Consider the following 18465-nt stretch of genomic DNA (forward strand, 5'->3'; position numbering starts at 1 on the left):
TTGTATGCGCCTTATAATGCGCTGTGCCCTATATATGAAAACTGTTTTAAAATAGGCCATTCATTGAAGGTGCACTTTATACTCCAATGTGCCTTATAGTGGGGAAAATACGGTACTGAAAACATTACCGTGACTGTTCGTTTTATGACATTTGTGACATTTTGACCTTGGAAAAGATTTCTATATTTTTGAATTGTTTTTGAAATGAGTCAGCAATCTGGACTTCACTCTTCACACTTCTCTCTCCATATTCATGATGAACACAAGCTGAGCCGTTGTTGTTTCAATTTGCATCTTACTGATTCTTTTTGTTTATAATTTGTGTTTTGCGTACTGTTTTTAAATATGTATTTTTATCTCTTGCTTTTGTGATTTTTCAGAGTGTCCTATTTTAACATGGACAGCACTTTGAGCAGTGTTTACTGTTTTTAAATGTGCTAAAGAAATTAACCTTGACCATGATAAGACCACGAGATTTTCTCATAAGAATGTCCCGATCACATATTTTTCTAACCCTGTGAGTGCCACTTGATTTTTTTTTTTTAAATAAGCTTTGAAGCACAAAATATATATGCAAACAAATGACTGTTAGATATCCCACCTTAAACCAAGTAACATCTAAGCGAATAAAATGTCTATGTACTGTATATTGTGTATTGTTGCTTTGTGACAACCGAGGAAAATAATGTGAAATTAGCTGAAAATTACATAATTGAGTCGGCACAGGCCAAGTTTCTTGGGTTGAAAATTGTGTGGACAGGAAAAAAATAGTCAGTTCTCATAGGGGAGATGTAGGACTGAGGGAATCCTCATATTAGAACAGGAGGCATGTGTGTGCTTGGCGGGGGCGGAGGGGGGGAGGCTGGGCAGCTGGCATTTGACAGTGAAACATGGCTTTTTAATGAGGCATTAGGACTCAGCTTACCTTAGATCACACTGCCCCTGAAAACCCTACCAACCAGGAAGGCGTGTGTATATTGTCATTTATTCTTGCTGGGTCTCTTCTGTTTAATTCCGCAACTTCTTTATTGACCTCCTCCTGCTGTTTTTGCATAACCTCCTCCGAGTCCTCATGCAGGCCTTTGTCAACCATTGAGTGAAAAAAAAAAAGTGGCAGTAATATCACCATCCTTCTGGCTCTTTTTCTGCTGACATGTTCTCAGCAGCACTCGTCTATTATAGACTGCTTTGAATGTGAATAGAGGGGAGATGGGAGCAAGTGTTCATTTCATACCAGAGCGAGAGAAAGAAAGAGGAGGAGGAGGGAGGAAGACGCTTGGAGCTTGTTGTCGCGAGGTGTCAATTTCCCTTTGTGAAACACGCCACTCCTTCACGCCCCTACGACAGAACAGATGAGATCAAAATAAGGAAATTATAGCTGCGGAGGAAAGGTTTGAGGGGGAAAGAAGTGTGTGTGTGGGGGGGGGGGGCAACCATTGATTTGACATCCGGGGTTCATTTTCATTCATCTGCCCTTGTAATGTGGGTTGGTGGAGGGCAGAGGGCATGGGGTGGGTTTAAAGAATTATTTACATTCACGTTGACATTGCATTGTAGTACGCTGCAACAGTATACAGTGATCCCTTGCTATTTCGCGGTTCGTTTATCGCGGCTTCAGTGCATCGCGGATTTTTTCAAACATATTCATTAAAAAAAAAAAAAAAGGGGTTTTCTCATATAAATGGAGTACAGTACTGTATATGTTGCTCTATGTGACTCGCTGTTGTTTTGCTGACTTTCGCAGCTTCTCGCGGACCGTTTGCGGACTTTAAATTTTTTTTGAAATATGTTAATTGGTCGCTACTTCGCGGATTTTCGTTTATCGCGGGTGGTTTTGGTCCCCATTAACCGCGACAAACGAGGGATTCCTGTATCTATATATTTTTTGAATTTACAGAGGTATAGTGTCTAGTTAAATAGAGTGGTTGAAAGAGTCGCCCAAGTTAAGTTTCCATATCATTGTTTTCTTGAAACTAGGAAAAGTTGAAGTGAAGCCCCAAGTTTGTTTTCGTTGTTGTTGCAATCTGATTTGTGACTAACTCAAAATTATGCCACCCTTTGTTGGTAGAATTTTGTAAAGTTGTTCGGGTAAAACATTAAAAAGACTTGTGGGCACTGTTTTATTTGGTAGAGAGGCGCATGTGCGCCCAGCATAAAAATGGGTGCATCCTTATTGTAGTGTGTTTGTGTATTTGGTAGACATGCATCGTCTTGCTGGGGTGTTGACGAACTTCCTAGCGCATCTCACAATTTGGTGACAAAAAGTAGACCAAATTTTAGACTACCGAAAAGCAGCTCCAAGTGGTGGCATAGGTAGTGTAACGCGATTTGGGTCTATTTCATCAAGGCGCAGGCAGAAGGATTTGGCGCTATGCAGACATGTGTCTGAATCATTGTAGAAATCAATTCAATAAATAAATGACAATGATTATCATCTTGAAAATATTGTAATAGCACCTCCCTGACCGTGCTGCACAATGATAGTGTAGGAGCAGGGGCGTTGCTTCACATGGACGCATGGTCCTAGTTGCAAGGCTGTCTCCAATTACCCACGTCACATGCGTGGTTGACTCCATCATCCGCAAGGAGAGATCTTGCAGTTTACCTGCGTAAATGCACTTTACGCACGCCATTGTCATGAACTCACCCCAGCGAGTCTTATTTCCGCTGCCGCAATACCAAGCCATACGTACACTTTGATCACCCGGATTAAAATGCAATTTAGGCCAGCCACTACGATTGGCTGGCACAATGGCAGAAACGCTCCCTTATGCCCATTTCTACCTGTGCAAAGAAAAAGAAAGGAAAACGCCACCCATGCATAGAGTCAGACTGCACTTTGCACAAGAGTTGAAGTTGTTCATTTCACGTTGGGTCTTAACTGTCGCCCAAGTCATTTTCCATCAAGTATGTTTTTGTGCCCGTACATGATGTACATGTATATCAATAGTATTCAACTGTCTTTTTCAATATGCCTGATCATAACAATCTGCCAAATCAGTTCAGTTTCTATTCCCATGGTTAGGTATTCACATTTACATTTTAGACATCACTTGTATTCTTCTTTAGTAGCATCATAAAAAAAGAAATCCCATAAAGACATCCTCGCAGTTTGGCTTGACTTTTGAGAAATATTTCCCCTCAGTATTTCTTCGGGGTCTATAAAAAGCATGTGTGCGTTCACAATGGAGAGAGGAGGGGGCATCATCATCATGGGTCTGTTTCCCACATTGCTAGTATTCCAGTTAACCATTCTGTTTTAACCGCAAGCAAAATACTAAAATTGCAGCAGCTTAACAGTCAGTGGATGTTTTTTCACAGTCTGGAGCAATGCTGTCGCTGCCCATGGTGCTGAATGACAGCAGACCTTGAATGTGTTTATGAGTGCTCCACTTCTCATACATCTCTTTACTCATTCACACGTTTTGTGAGTCACACTGAATGTTTTTTTCCCCCTTTTAACTTTTAAATGAATTAGCGATGTTAAAAACATCATAACATCTGCAGGCATTAAGTTGCCTCATCTCAGAAGCTCCGTTTTATTATTTTTTCTCCCAAATTCTTGTCAATACTGAAAATGCACAACAGATTAGTCTCAATGAGGCAAGGCAAGGCAGTTTTATTTATGTAGCACATTTCATAAGCTTGGCAACTCAATGGGCTTCACACAACCAAGAGCACAAACAAACAGCGAAAGACATTCAAAGGCAAAGTAAAGAGGTCAGAAGTATCTTAAGAATTATTTAAAAAGACAAAAACATTTGACAACAATTGAATGCATTTACAAAAAAAGAAATTAAAACAAAGTAAAGAAATAAAAAGTAGCTTTCAAAAACAGCTGACTGAAATTGACTTTAATGCTTCAAAGACCTTAATCAAAGGTGAGGGCAGGAGACACTTGCGTGTGTGGAATAATAGCTGAAGGCTTAATGCAGCATATCAGGTAAATGCTGCTTCACCATGTTTGCTTCGAAAGCTAGTCTCCACTAATTGACCTGAGTCCTCAGACCTTATAGCCCTACTGGGTTTATATGCAAGGAGCATTTGCTGAATGTATTCAGGACTCAAAACATTCAGTGTTTTATAGATTAGTAGACGACGTTTAAAATCTATTCTACATCTGACTGGAAGCCAGTGTTAAGCTTTTAGGACTGGTGTAATAAGTTTTGATCTCGTAGTTTTGGTCAATGCAATTGAGCAACTTAATAATTTTCATTTTTGGTGGTGCCAATTGATTATTGTGGGTAAAAAATGTATTTATGAATGAAATATATTTAATTCAGTTGTTTACATACTTCCCCAAGGGTCTCCTTGTTGTGCGCGATTTCTTTCAGATTTAAAGGCTCCGCCTGGTGTGTTTTGAAAAGATTTCAGTGGCCTGCGGAGGGCTACAAACCCATCATAAGAAAAACTCCCAAATAAGCAAAACAACGAGTCTCAATGCAACATTCGCACACTGTTCTGTGGATGCTTTTAGCGGCGAGGATATTCCAGTGGTTGTGGATTTCTTTTCTGTTGTTGATCCTGCTGCTATTTTACATTTCAGTCACTGCGCGAGCAAATTGAATGCAACCCGCCTTCTTTCTCCATTGCCTAATTCACATCCCTTTGCAGCTGTCTTTTTAGCCAGTGCTAAATTGCATGTTCAACACCGCTTATCCGGAACAGGGTTCCGGAGCCTATTTCAGCTAACTTCGGGCGAAAGGCGGCCTACACCCTTAACTGCTCGCCAGTCAATCGCAGGGTAGATAGAGAGATGAAAAAAACATTCACGCCCACGTTCACACCGTTACTGAGTGGGAATCGATCCCGCGCTCACAAGTCAGCGATTTAAGATCCTAAGAGCGGGCACTAAACAATCATCAAAATGTGTACACTGTTCCCAGTGAGTTTAAAAGGGGTGGAGAAGAGAGTTTTGCGCTTTAGGTGGCTCCGTTGGTTTTCACCATTGAAAAATGATAATTATGGAGAAGCCAGTGACCACATATTTTATTTGATGGGATGTATCTGTCCATTCTGTATAACATTGTGTATAGGAAAACTCCCAGATCCCCAAAAACTGTTTTGGCAAAGGTCCATACTAACACATGTCAGTGCATGCTGACATCACGCAGATGCATGGAAACGCTGCGTTGAAAGGAGTTTTGTCATCGTTTAAATACACGACTCCTTCTTTAGACTGTCTCCCTTTGCAGCCCATGAATCAACATTTCTCAAACATTTTACAGCAAAAATAGAAAAATTAAAAATAAAATTAATAAAATAAAAATCTACCTCTCAAACTATCACCATCATGGCCAACATTAAAATACAGTACCATTGGAACCCCCAAATGCTCAGAAAAAACATGAGGTGGAGGTTTCATTCATAATTAATATTATTTAATATGTTTGTGCAGAATACAAGACAGTGTAACATTATGTAGTTTGCGTTCATTTACTCACACAGTATTTTCAAGTGGAACTTTTGCACTTTTTAAGGCAATTCTGCAACTGTTGAGTGCAAGATTATGTAGTGAGGAATGTGGCTGCAGACACTTTCTTGTTTATTAGTACGCATTTTTGTCCTCAACTCCTAGTCCGTACTCGCCTGAAAGTCAAAAACTTGACATGCAAATGTTTTTTTTTTTAAATTAATAGCCAAAGAAGAGAATGCCAAGTCAAAAGCCCTTCTGCGGTCTCTCATCTGGGCCTGCTAATCAATTACCGAGCGATTCATCAGTTCCTCTCTTCCCTACTTGGATGCCCGTCGCCATTATTTAAATTCTCTTTGTACCACTGATGAAGGGTACACTGTCGCACACACCACATCGCCGTGCACGTGAGGCGCACACTGGCACACGTAGCGCCATGCCGCGCCACCGCAGTGCCCCCTACCCAGCTGTTGTCATGTGAGCGCGTGGGCCCTAGCAACAGCGAGCGAGGGCGGGGGGGGGGGGGGGGGGTGACGATCCGGACGAAAGCAGGGAAATGGGTAAAAATGAGGCAGAGGGGAAAAAAAAACTGGTGATGAAGGAAAGCTGCAGGAAGGGAGGGGCTTGGGGGCCTTAGAGCATAAATAAGTAATGAGTCCAACAGTGTGAATTGCAGTTCGTTAGCATTGCTGCAGCGCCGCCTTCATTTGCATGGCAGCCCACCCCCACCCGACTTACGCCATTTCCTCTCCCTTTTTCCCTTGCCCACCTTCCGTTTCATCTATTTTGGTCTTCTGTCCCTCGACTAGTTTGTATCTGAAAATAAATATGTCTTTTCCTCTTAATTTCCTTGGCTGCAGCCTGTGTGCTGGCAATATTCATCGTATCCTTTCATTACCGCAAACATTTTCGACTTCCACCTTGCGTTGCTCCCTCATCTTGGCAGTAACTCTCTGAAAATGGCAGCTATAGTCATCTATATTTAGCATCACCTTTTCCCTCCCACCACTTTTTCTCTCCTATCCATACCATTCATCTCACCTCACCTATTTTATCGAAAAAGGTTGCTCTGTCTCACTGGCAACTTTAGGAGAGAGACATATCAATGCTTCGTGGCTCCCCAATCCATTTTTTTCTCTCCTTTGTCTACGCCCTTGCCTTTCCATCTCAGTATTTGCATGTGCGTTTGCACATACAGTACATAAAGACACACAAACATCCAGCGGGGGCTTTCCTCTGCCCTCGTCTTGACTCACTACCTCGGGCCAATCAGCTGAACTCAAACTCCATTACTTACATACCCTCCTGCTAAAGAAGAACAGATGAAAAGGGGAAAAAAGGCAGAGACTGGAAGAGGTTGAGGGCAAAGAGGAGAATTGGTGAAGAGCTGTCATGAAGAAAAGACAAAACATAATAAGAGAGGAGGAGGAAGAGGTCAGGAAATAAGGAGGATGTGAGGGCATGCTGGGATGAACCTCAAAATTTTGTTTCCGCCCCCCCCCCCCCCACCCCCTGGTCGAGTGAGAAATAATTAGAGGAACGCAGTCTCTGATGCATAAGCTTGCAAAGATGCATTCAACAACAACAATAACAGTCCCGGAGGCGTTGGCAGACTAGACGGGAATTGATCGCATCTCCCACAAGGAGATGCGATCAAGACGTGGAGGAATCACTTTCACTCGTATACTGCACTCTGGCCCGCGCACCCCCCCCCCCACACACACACTCCCGCCCCCCGTCAGCCCTCTCACTCTCTCTTCTCGTCCCCCTGTCAGTCCGAGAAACATGTTGCTCTTTATCTTCCTTCTCACTCCCTTCATCAATCGCAATCTGCTGTCCTCCTTACCTGTATGGTCACCTCCTGTAGTAAATGGGAGGCGAATGTCAAATATTAGATACAAAGAGTTGGATGGTCATCAATGAATACTGATAGAAGTGTGAGTCATCACTGGCCACAGTAACCTACCTGCCTACCTACCATCAACCGTCTTCCCATTTAATCCACATGTTCCCCGTGTCAATTCAGATTGTGGAATATTTGGAGACATCAATGCATTTTTTTGCATTCTACATAGAGCTGTGTCATGAGAATGGTTTTTGTGGCTGTCGCTTCAACTCGTGACAGCTGACATAGCGAGTTGATTGATCGTTTAATAGTCACCTATATCTAGTATATTGATCCATCTATCCATTTTCTTTCCTGTTTGTCGTGATCTGACTTTGGACCAGAGGTGGGGTACACCCTCCATTGGTCGCTAGCCAAACATCAGGCACATGAACAAACAAGCATTCACACCGATTGACATTTTTCAATCTTCATTTAACCCACAGGTGTCAAAGTCAAGGCCCGGGGGGCCAGATCTGGCCCGCCACATCGTTTTATGTGGCCCACAAAAGCAAATCAAGCGTGTCAAGTTCTAATTTGCTTTAAAGTCTGAACCTAAACTTCAAATTGTCATATGTAATCCATAATAACATATGATACTACAAGAATTGTTTTCATTACCAATCCCCTTATTACATTCATGTAAACAATGTTTAAACAAGTCATTATTCTTGACTTCTGATTTTAAAACTGGCTATCCAGAAATTTATTGTGTGCTGTATATGTAATATGTGGAGGTGATGAAACATTTAGATGGTTTCACAAAATTTACAGTCATAACGGGCCTCCAAGGGAAACCGTAACAACAATGTGGCCCGTGACAAAAATGAGTCTGGCACCCCTGATTGAACCTAACGTGAATTTTTTTCAACTATGAGCGTAAGCAAGACTACCTCCATTTATGTATATGAATGTGTGTGTGCGTAAATAAGTAACAATGTAGGTATGTCACACTCTTTATTTCCAGTCAGTCCACCTGTGTAATACCGCGGTCTTGTCAGCTTTGCAAAAAGACATGAGAACATGCAAAGCAAACAACAACAAACATGCACACACACACACACACACACACACACACACACACACACACATTTTCTTGCGCTCTTTGCGGTCACATTGGCGTAACCAAACAATGTGCAACTTACAAGAAAGCCTGAAGTGTGCGCTGTCTAAAATAACCCTTTGGGGTTAGTGTGGAGTACAAAAGCAGTCAGGCAAGCGTAAAGAATCAAACACTGAAACTCACTCTCCTCATTTTTTCCCGCCTGTCACTCTCTCTTCCCCCACTCCTCCTCCATTTCTCTCTCTCTCTCTCACACACACACACACACACACACACACACACACACACACACACACACGCGTGCACGCACGTGCCCACTTTTTTTTTTTTTTTTTATTGACATGTGAATGAATCACGGCCAGAACTGGAATGAAAATGACATTAATCTGCAGTTACTGTAATACAGTGTGATGTGTGGTGAGATTCGAGACTGGTGAGGCACTCCTTCCCCAGAGGGGGGTAGAAAAATATGAAGCCGAAAAAGATTAGCCGTTATTACAATTATGAGCTGCAATAAAACATGTCGCAAATCAGGTCAAAATTCAATTTTTGAATGTTGCTTTTCAAAGCTTAAATAGTTTAAATTTATTTCATGCAACACCTTTGTTTAAGCAGAAAATACAGAATTTTCTGCGATTTTTACAATAAAATGGTCAAAATACATTAAGAACCACACCCAAATCATAGTCCAGAGGACAAATATTAATAATTGTCTTATTTTATTATTTGTTTTCCTTTTCCTCTCATGATGACAGGGGAGGCACAGCCTCACCTGCCTCCCCTGAATGCATGGCACTGGTAACACACACACACACACACACACACACACACACACACACACACACACACGCACGTCTATTATTAACACTTCCCTGGTGTGTTTTACTTCTATTCCTCATCTATCTTTCTTTGCGGTGCATATCTCTCTCGATGGATGGGACATCTTAAAAGCTCTCGTGTTTCGCTAAGTGCTGTGGTCGGCTCTTTTACGTTATTTTTTTTCCATTGTTTCTTTTGAAATCTGTGTTCATTATTAGTTTTCCAAGAGTCTTACAAAGGAGATGTTAGCAGCAAAAATCCACCAAGAACCAGAATTTAGTATCCTTCACAATATGACTCACACATTAAAAAAACTCATTTTTCCTTGAAAGGATTTTTTTCCGATGTAAAAATCGAATAATAGATATCATGCAATTAATTAGCATGTCGTGTTGAGAGCAAATGGTGGTGGGCAGCTTGAGTGTTGCCATAGTGAGGATGTTACCTCGCAGCAATGCCACTCCCACGTGACTGCTCGCATTACCTCTCATCAGTATCAGCTGTCTGCATTTAAAAATAAAAGTCATCGGTGTGACATATTTTCTACCTCTCCATAATAAATATGTAGAATATGAGAATGCATTTACACCACAATTAATAAAGTAAAGAGTAAGTTGGCCATGACACAGAAAAATCTTTAGTCCGTTGACTTCCACTCATCTGGGATGACTTGAAACATGATTTTGGAGTGTGTTGGGGCAACGTTTTGTTCATTCATCTTGAAATCTGAGTGTGCTGTTGCTGTACCTGAAAGACGGCCTTGCTGGCGCACCGTTTCTTTTGTATTTTGTCCAAATGTTTCAATTGGGTTGAGGTCACGTTCTTCAAAATGAAAACTCATCCAAAGTGTGCATACTTTTCACAGTCTTCCGCCCATGTACTGTAGTGCCTTTGTGCATAGACTAAATGTGTGGCCTGACTCAAAAAAAAAGAAGTCCTACGTCCCTGAACCAGTTAAGCCACAGAAAATGAAAAAGTCTTTTTCTGACCCCAACTAATGTCTTCTCTTCTCCTTTTTCCTGTCTACCACAGGTAACCGTTTCTTCTTGACCTCATTTGGAGCTCTGTATATCTCAGCGGTGCAGAAGGAAGATGCTCTGTCCACCTATCGCTGTATCACAAAGCACAAGTACAGTGGTGAAACTCGGCAGAGCAATGGAGCCAGGCTCTCTGTTATGGGTATGTAACTTTTTCGGCAGGCACATCTCGTGCCGAATCAATAAATGAGTGCCTTGTATTCGTTGTCTTCCTGCATCACCCCTTCAGACCCTACGGAGTCCACCCCGTCAGTGCTGGACAGTTTCCAGTCCGGTGAGGTGAAGGTTGGGCAAAGTGTGGAGCTGCCCTGCATCGCATCCGGCTACCCGAACCCCACAATCAGATGGTTAAAGGATGGGCGGCCGCTGCCGGCAGACTCCCGCTGGACACGCCGCATCACGGGCCTCACGATTTCGGACTTGAGGCTGGAAGACAGCGGTAACTACATCTGTGAGGTCACCAACAGCTTCGGCTCTAAGGAGGTGACGGGTCACCTTAACATCATAGGTAGGTAACACCAACAGAGTATTTTGAAGGCTCCTCTCTGACACACGTAGTGCACTTTAATTCCTTTCTTGGTGACCAATCACAAAGCTTTGTACAATGATTGACTTAAGCGGTCCAATAATTCCACATACAGTGACTGAAAAGCCATCCAGTGGCAGGTCAGGCAGGGTGTGAAGGAACCCAAGCGCGCGCGCACACACACACACACGCACACACACACACACACACACAAAATCATACAGCTCTATAATTAGCTCAGTGTGATACAGTCTTTTGTATTATAATTGTCAAAACGATACAGCTTTTGGAGCCTTTTCTTTGGTGTGTGGTACTCAAAGGGTGGAGCAAGCTTTTTTCTTTACCTTTTATTTTGTAATAAATAAACAGCCCCACCCAAAAAAAGATCACTGCATTTCAAAAGTGCTCCACTTTTGTGCGTTTGTCACATTCCTATTATTCATTGAATATATTGCTGGGCTTTCTGAACTAAATGCCTGACTGACTCATCTACCGGCTAGCTCTTTTAAAATCTGCAGAAATCTGCAGATTTTTTTGGGGCCGTTTTTTTTATCATTGTGGGGGTTGAGGGGGTTCTACACATTTGAATACAAAACAGACAAACACCCACCCCACAGGAAAAAAAATAATTGTCAAATTGATTTTTGCAAAGATTATTCTCTGCTGTAAAGTTAAATTCTAAAGGACAAAGTAACTTAAAACAGTCATATATTCTACCTGTAAAACATATACCGATTGCTGTAAGCTTGAAGGGACCCCAAAATAATTTATTTTATTCATTATATATTTTTGAAAGAAAAAAGAAAACAAATCTGAATACTCTTTCTATTACTCTCCATCTTCCATCTTTAGAGCCCCTACGGGTCACCTTGTCCCCCAAGAACCTGAAGACGGGCATCAGCAGCACAGTCATCCTGTCTTGCGCCGTCCAGGGTTCTCCTCACTATTCCGTGTCGTGGTACCGCAACACAGAACCCGTCCTGCCTGACCAGCACTTCTCCATCCAAGGCGGTCACAACGAGACTTTGTTCATTTCGGCGGCGCAGAAAAGACACTCGGGAGCTTACCAGTGCTTTGCCACGCGCAAGGCACAGACTGCTCAAGACTTCTCCATCATACTGCTGGAAGGTGCGCTTCATCAAGAGCTTCGATGCATGTCGATTTTGAGAAAAAATTTGCCCAAATTTTTTTTTGGGCAGTTTGGGGTGAATAGCTTGTCCATCTATTTCCCTCAGATGGTACCCCACGTATTGTGGCCTCCTTCAGTGAGAAGGTGGTCGTCCCGGGTGAGCCGTTTTCACTGATGTGCACCGCCAAAGGAGCGCCTCCGCCGACCATCACCTGGACCCTGGACGACGAGCCGGTGGCCCGCGACCTGTCCCGCGTGCGAGCCAGTCAGTACACGCACTCCGACGGGAGCACCGTGAGCTACGTCAACGTCAGCAACCCCCAGATTCGCGACGGAGGATTGTATCGGTGCGCCGCACGAAACTCGGCCGGTAGCGCCGAGTACCAAGCGCGCATAAACGTAAGAGGTGCCTGTCTACTTTTCAATATCAGTCATACTCAAGGCTTCACACGGCCTTAACCCTACCATCTCCCCGACCCATACCCTGTCCTCTACCCTTCAACTTCTTACCTCTCTCTCTTTATACATGTTTTCTCTCTGTTCCTCTTGTCTCAAGTGATCTTTTTATCACTAAAATGTCACTGGAGGATTAAACCATTGGTTAAACTCGCAATAACCATCCAATGTGACATTCGTGAGATCATCAGGGAACAGGACTGCAACTAACTTGATTCATTATTATTCCAAGATGGATGGAGTGTAGTGAAGATTTGGTTTGTAAGGGAAGAAGAGCATGAAGCAGATGGTTGCCCTGTAGATGGATATGATCAGAGGCGTGCCAGTGTGTGGATCCAGTGGTGGTAAATTCTGGTGACAGGACCGGTCCTGTCAGGATGATGACTGACCCTGATGGACACGGCCGCGTCGTTGTCTACACATCTCGCTCTCAGTCTGCTGTTCTCTCTTTCCCACCCGTGCTTTTCTCCATTCTTTTGTGAAATGCTCCGGTGTGACAGGAGAGTTTTATCCAAAGAGACGTGCTGTAATAATCACTGCAGTGACAATGCGTAGCATTTCCAGAGCACTTCAGCACTACGAGCAACAAAAACTGACAGACACATGGCATGGACCTACCGAAAGAAAAGTGGTACTTATCCACTCACAGAAATGGGATTCACTCAACTTATCCCAGTCAGGGGGCCAACAACTGCAGTCATTGTTGAGAATACACGTGGATATACTGTATATCTCTGTGTGTTTTTTCTGAGAGTGCGTCTGTGCTGTGCGCTCGCGAGACGGTGCTGCTGAATAATACATCTTTGGCTCGTCAAAGCTGCGACTTCAAAGCTCGGCACACACTGAGAAATGGAGGAGAGCGAGTTGGGTGGGGTAGGGGGCAAGGCAGGGTGGCGTGTAAGAGAGGTGGAAAGAGAGACAAATACAAAGATGTACCTAAGATGAACTGGAAGATGGAAAAGTCAGCCAACAGGTGAAGGATGATTGAGGGATGGCCACTTTTGTCCTCTATTGACACCGTTTCTCTCTCTCTGAATTGTAAGATAAGATAAGTAAACCTTTATTTGTCTCCCAATGGAGAAATTTCCAATTTACAGCCGAAAAATTATGAAAGGGAGGAAGTAGAAGACAAAACGTATATAAATAAATATAAATATAAAATATCAATATAAGCATAGTAAAAATGGGTGAGTGGGGGGTGAGTCCAGGTTTTCAGGACCATTTATTCAATAGCCAGACAGCAGTCGGCAGGAACGAGCGGCGGTACCTCTCCTTCTTGCGGCGCGGGTGTATCACTCTCTGGCTGAAGGGGCTGCCCAGTGCTGTCAGGGTGGCCTGGAGGGGGCGGGAGGGTCTGTCCATCATAGCTGTTAGCTTAGCTAGCATCCTCCTGTTGCCCACCTCCTCCAGAGTGTCCAGGGAGCAGCCCAGAACAGAGCTGGCCCACCTGACCAGTTGGGCCAGTCTCTCTCTGTCCCGGGCTGAGATGCTGCCTGACCAGCAGACTATGCCATAATGTATGGCTGAGGCCATCATAGAGTCATAGAAGGTCTTAAGGAGTGACTCCTGTTTTTTGCCCCTTCCTGATCACAGCGCCCGTGTTGTTGGACCAGTCTAATCTTTTGTTGTTTTGTATTGGTCTGTCTCTCTTTGTCTCATATTGTTGGAACTATTGACTACCGCTGATATTTTGGGTCACAACCATTTACCGTCCATAGCTCTAGGTACACTTGCACTCTGTAATTTCATCCAGGTGCATCGAAAGAAAATATAACATCACGACCACAGCAAGCTTTGAGTGACCTTTACATCATGTACTTGATAATTGGCAGACCGATACGTGTTATGGCACAGCACTTCAATCCAGGCTGGGAGACTCTTTCTCGTTCATAGGTGTGAATTTGATTTTGGATAGTTGTTTATCACCCACAACCAAATGAGGACAAGTGTGACAGAAAACGGAGAGCTGGCTATATAGCGCCGAAAAGAAATGCTAGCGGTCCAAGCATTTGGAGTCACAAAAACTTCTCTTTCTCTTGTCCCGCTTGCGTATCCCCTACCCACAACCCAATCACCTCCCCCCTGTAACTCCTTCCCTCCAAAAATTCCACACCTAAGTTAGACACCATCAACTAATGAGCTTCTTTTCCTCTCTTTTCTTCTTGTGGTCCAATCCCTCTTTCTCTATCTCTATCTCCTCGGGCTTCTCTTGTGTCTGTTAATCAGGCAATCCAAGGATTCGACCAATGAAGAACATCACTGCTGTGGCAGGACGCAGCTCTTTTGTAAACTGCAGAGTGATCGGCTACCCATATTACTCCATCAACTGGTACAAGGAGGGGCTTCTGCTACCTGACAACCATCGTCAGGTGAAGTCAGCTACGCTCGGTGCAGATTTCAAGACAAATATTGGTTTCACAAAATCGATAACAAGTGTCCAGTCACAGTTCTGTTCTGTCCGGATCATAACAAAGACTATTTCAGTGATTAACTTTATATTTGTATAGTATGTTTGTGTCACTTTCAACTGATCGCAAGACTTTTTATTTCTAATATTGCACATTATATCCTTTTTTTGGCGGGGGGCGGGGGGAGGGGTATTTAATCAAAGCAAAAATGGTGAAATTAGTCGAGTCGTTGACATTAATGCTTGTCACAAAAGAAAATGTATTGCCTTGAGTTATCATGAATACACTAGATTAGAAACGGGAGCGCAAGTTTTAGCTGTTTGGCCCTGACTAACCATTATGTAACGCTTTGCAGGTGGTGTTTGAAAACGGTACCCTGAAGCTTACTGATGTCCAGAAGGGGATGGACGAGGGGGCGTACATCTGTAGTGTGCTCATACAACTGCAGCTGTTCATCAAGCAGACTGTATACGTCACAGTCAAAGGTGAGTCATTCCATTCTGAGACAAAAGTGCGTGCTTGTTCTCACAGGAATTTATACAAAAAGTAATGTCATGTATTTAACAGAAAATTATTTTACTGTACACTGTAGAACTAATCAAAAAGCGAAAATAGGATCCCCACAACTCTGTTTATATTTTTCACTGCCATACTTTTTTTTTGTATTAATTGCACATTGGGTCACATTCACCAGTTGTTTTTTTAGGCACTTGGACTTACAAGCTTTTGACTGAGGTCAAACGCATGAGCAGGAGCTGCAGTGAATAATCATATTGCACAAACTGTTTATTCTTTATATCCTAGTAAATGACCTGTCAGGCCAACTGAAGATCGCCGATGCCGGGCCAGTTCAAATTTAATAAATACAAATTCAACACATTCTTTCTTTCTAAAATCTAATATCAATCAGCATCAATCTTTTTACTGCACTGCACATAGTTTCATGTGAATCTGTTTAAATCCTTGAACAATATATCAAGCAGAGAAAATGTCTAATGTAAAATTTCAATTCTGTCTGTCTTTCTGTCAATCTATTAACCTTTCGATCTATATATGCCATACAAAAAAAACCCAGACATCATATTTTCTGAAAAAGTAAAAAATAATAGGACCCTGGCACAGTACTGCCAACTGCTATTTTGCTTACTTAAATCACATTACAAATGTTTTTTTTTGAGGGGGTGCTAGAACGGATTACAGACATTTCCATTCAATTCAATGGGAAGATATAATTTGAGTTACAAATATACACTAGTATCACAAAGCACCACTGTATTACACTGAGTTATTCCAGTCTACGATTGGCTAGGAGAGGCTCCAGCACGCCCACAACCCTGGTGAGGATAAGCAGTTCGAAAGATAGATGGATGGGTAGTTGGAAGTTTTCCAGTGTTTTAAAACTTTCAGAATTTTGTTTCCCTACTATTCAGTAAACTTCAAGTTTCTTGCTCATAATAGGAAAGGGAAAATGTATGGGTAATGAGCAGTGTAACTGTCGACCAGAAAGGTTGTGAGTAAAGCAGGACGAGAACAAAGCATGTATGCATTGCCTCTAATAACCCCTGATTAAGGGGCGGAGTGGATTCTCGCATCCACTCAGCAATTAAATGGAGCCCGAGTGCTTTTGAATAAAATCTGTGCGAGATCATGCCAAGCACATGTGTTTACATCCGTGGTGGATGTGTTTGGGCTCTACTTGTCACCTTGCGTGTTTATTCACTTTGCCCTCTGCGGCACCCGCATTGTTGTGTGTGTCTCGTTTGTCGCGTTTGGATGCTATCGGCTGTGTTGAAAAACAGCGTGTTTGCCTCCGTGTGGTTTGCAATGTGCAGACGTGTGAATGTGTGCTCGTCATGTCTCTGATTTAATTAGATGAATTTTAATGAGGTCCAGATTAAATCCCCCAGATGTCTCAGCTGTAACCCCCACCGCCGCCACCCTCCCCAACTCTGAATCATTACCATCGGTCTCCATAGCAACACCATTCTCCCCCTGTGGATGAGGTCCTAATTAGAGCAGCTATTATGAGTTGGCTTTATCAGGGCAGGGCGTGTTGGAGTGGAGAGGTTGGCGGGGGGCACAGGCACACTGGCTAGTGGGTGTAAATATGCAGGCAAAAATGGTTCCGAATATTTGGGAGGGGGTGACATTAGTTGAGGTGAATTTATTAACGATGTTTTTTTGTCTTCTATCTCTCCCCCTTCTCTGCTTCATTCTCATGCCACGTCTACCCCACTCACCCCACGCACCGCTGACTCTCCACCTCGTGTCCCTTCAATGCCCTCGCATCTGCAAATCGGCACGTCTCCCCGTATTCTGCCTTCACATCGTCTCGCTACACCCCATCCTTCACTTATTCATATCTGACTTTGAATCTCCGTCTTCACCTCTTACTCACCTTGCTCATTTAAACAACCATCAAACTGGTTGGTCCTCTTCTTCTCTTTATTTCCATTACTCTGTTTGCCCGTCATCCGCCACTCTCCTGCCCTGGATTTCCCCCTGTTGCCTGTCCTTGCATTGTCTCGACGCCACTCTGTTTTCATCACACACTGCCATCACGATTATACGTCATGTCACTACTTCTCTTCCCTTCCACCTTGCACCTCCCCCCCTGCATTTAATCACTGTAATCCCACCCAGTTCCTCCGTTGATCCAGCCATTTGACTTTCCGCCGACCTCCATCGGCAAGCTGATGTACATCGCTTGCGTGGTGGCATCCGGAGATATGCCCATCCGCATCACGTGGCGCAAGGACGGCCAGGAGATCGTGCCTTCGTCGGGCATCACCATCGACACCAAGGAGTTCATGAGCTCCCTGCAGATCTCAAAGGTGTCACTGAAGCACAACGGCAACTACACCTGCATCGCCAGCAACGATGCCGCCACTGTGAGCACTGAGAGGCAGCTCACTGTCACAGGTGAGGAAGAAGCAGAAGCAGAGTGGAGTTTTGGCAAGGATCGAAGTTTGAATCAAAATGAAAGGAAATAGCTCCATATACTCCCACCGACTAGAATTTCCACTGGGCCAAGTAAAGCAGCCGCATTACCTTGACTGTTCCACAGTTTAGTTTTAGGAGTTTAGGAAGAGGTTATTATTTTTAGTGTTGAAAGAAAATAGTTGAAGTGGTAGTCCTGTTCAACAACGTGTACAATGGATGCATGATCTCATACTTTTGTCATACGTGCATGACATTTAAAAAAAAAAAAGTCACTACATTGATATTAGGGCTTGGTGATGTATTCTATTTGCTCTGTTACCTCTCTGTCAGTAAGATCTAAAAAAAAAATAGATTTTTTTGTTTTAGAAAATAAAAAATCATTTTAACTGAACCCATCGTAATTTCAGATATCTGGCAAAAATATCCCGATAAATTTTAGCCATATCTCGCAGTCCTAATTGAAATCAATAAATTATGGACCTAAAACAATATTTATTACCCCGCAGTGCCTCCTCGCTTTGTGGTGCAGCCCAACAACCAAGACGGAATCTACGGGAAATCGGGTATCCTAAACTGCTCAGTTGATGGATACCCACCTCCCAAGGTCATGTGGAAGCACGGCAAAAGTGCACTAGGTACAAAATCACTTTCTTAACTTTCTTTTGCAACCACCACCCACAACATGCAACTTGCATGTATTTTATGCACTCCCTTGCAATTCCCATTTAAAATTTTCACCAGTCAACCAACTTGTGCATACAACTCTTGTCATCCATTTTGAGACGG

At 43.2% G+C, this 18465-nt stretch overlaps 1 protein-coding gene across 3 annotated transcripts in view; it reads left to right on the forward strand.

Moving 5' to 3' along the window:
- The window catches only part of dscaml1 (Down syndrome cell adhesion molecule like 1), a 106022-nt gene that overhangs the window by 49844 nt on the left and 37713 nt on the right, over positions 1–18465 (forward strand). For all 3 annotated transcript variants that reach the window (XM_086125026.1, XM_086125027.1, XM_086125028.1), the window contains exons 4-11: positions 10213–10359; positions 10447–10725; positions 11596–11871; positions 11979–12278; positions 14555–14697; positions 15092–15221; positions 17380–17658; positions 18186–18314. In XM_086125026.1, the coding sequence (XP_085981152.1) occupies positions 10213–10359; positions 10447–10725; positions 11596–11871; positions 11979–12278; positions 14555–14697; positions 15092–15221; positions 17380–17658; positions 18186–18314 (1683 nt within the window). The remainder of the gene's footprint in view (positions 1–10212; positions 10360–10446; positions 10726–11595; positions 11872–11978; positions 12279–14554; positions 14698–15091; positions 15222–17379; positions 17659–18185; positions 18315–18465) is intronic.

This window comes from Hippocampus guttulatus, chromosome 12 (assembly GCF_054856545.1).
Source record: "Hippocampus guttulatus isolate MCC_2025c chromosome 12, RoL_Hgut_1.0, whole genome shotgun sequence".
In the NCBI taxonomy this organism is placed as follows: Eukaryota; Metazoa; Chordata; class Actinopteri; order Syngnathiformes; family Syngnathidae; genus Hippocampus; species Hippocampus guttulatus.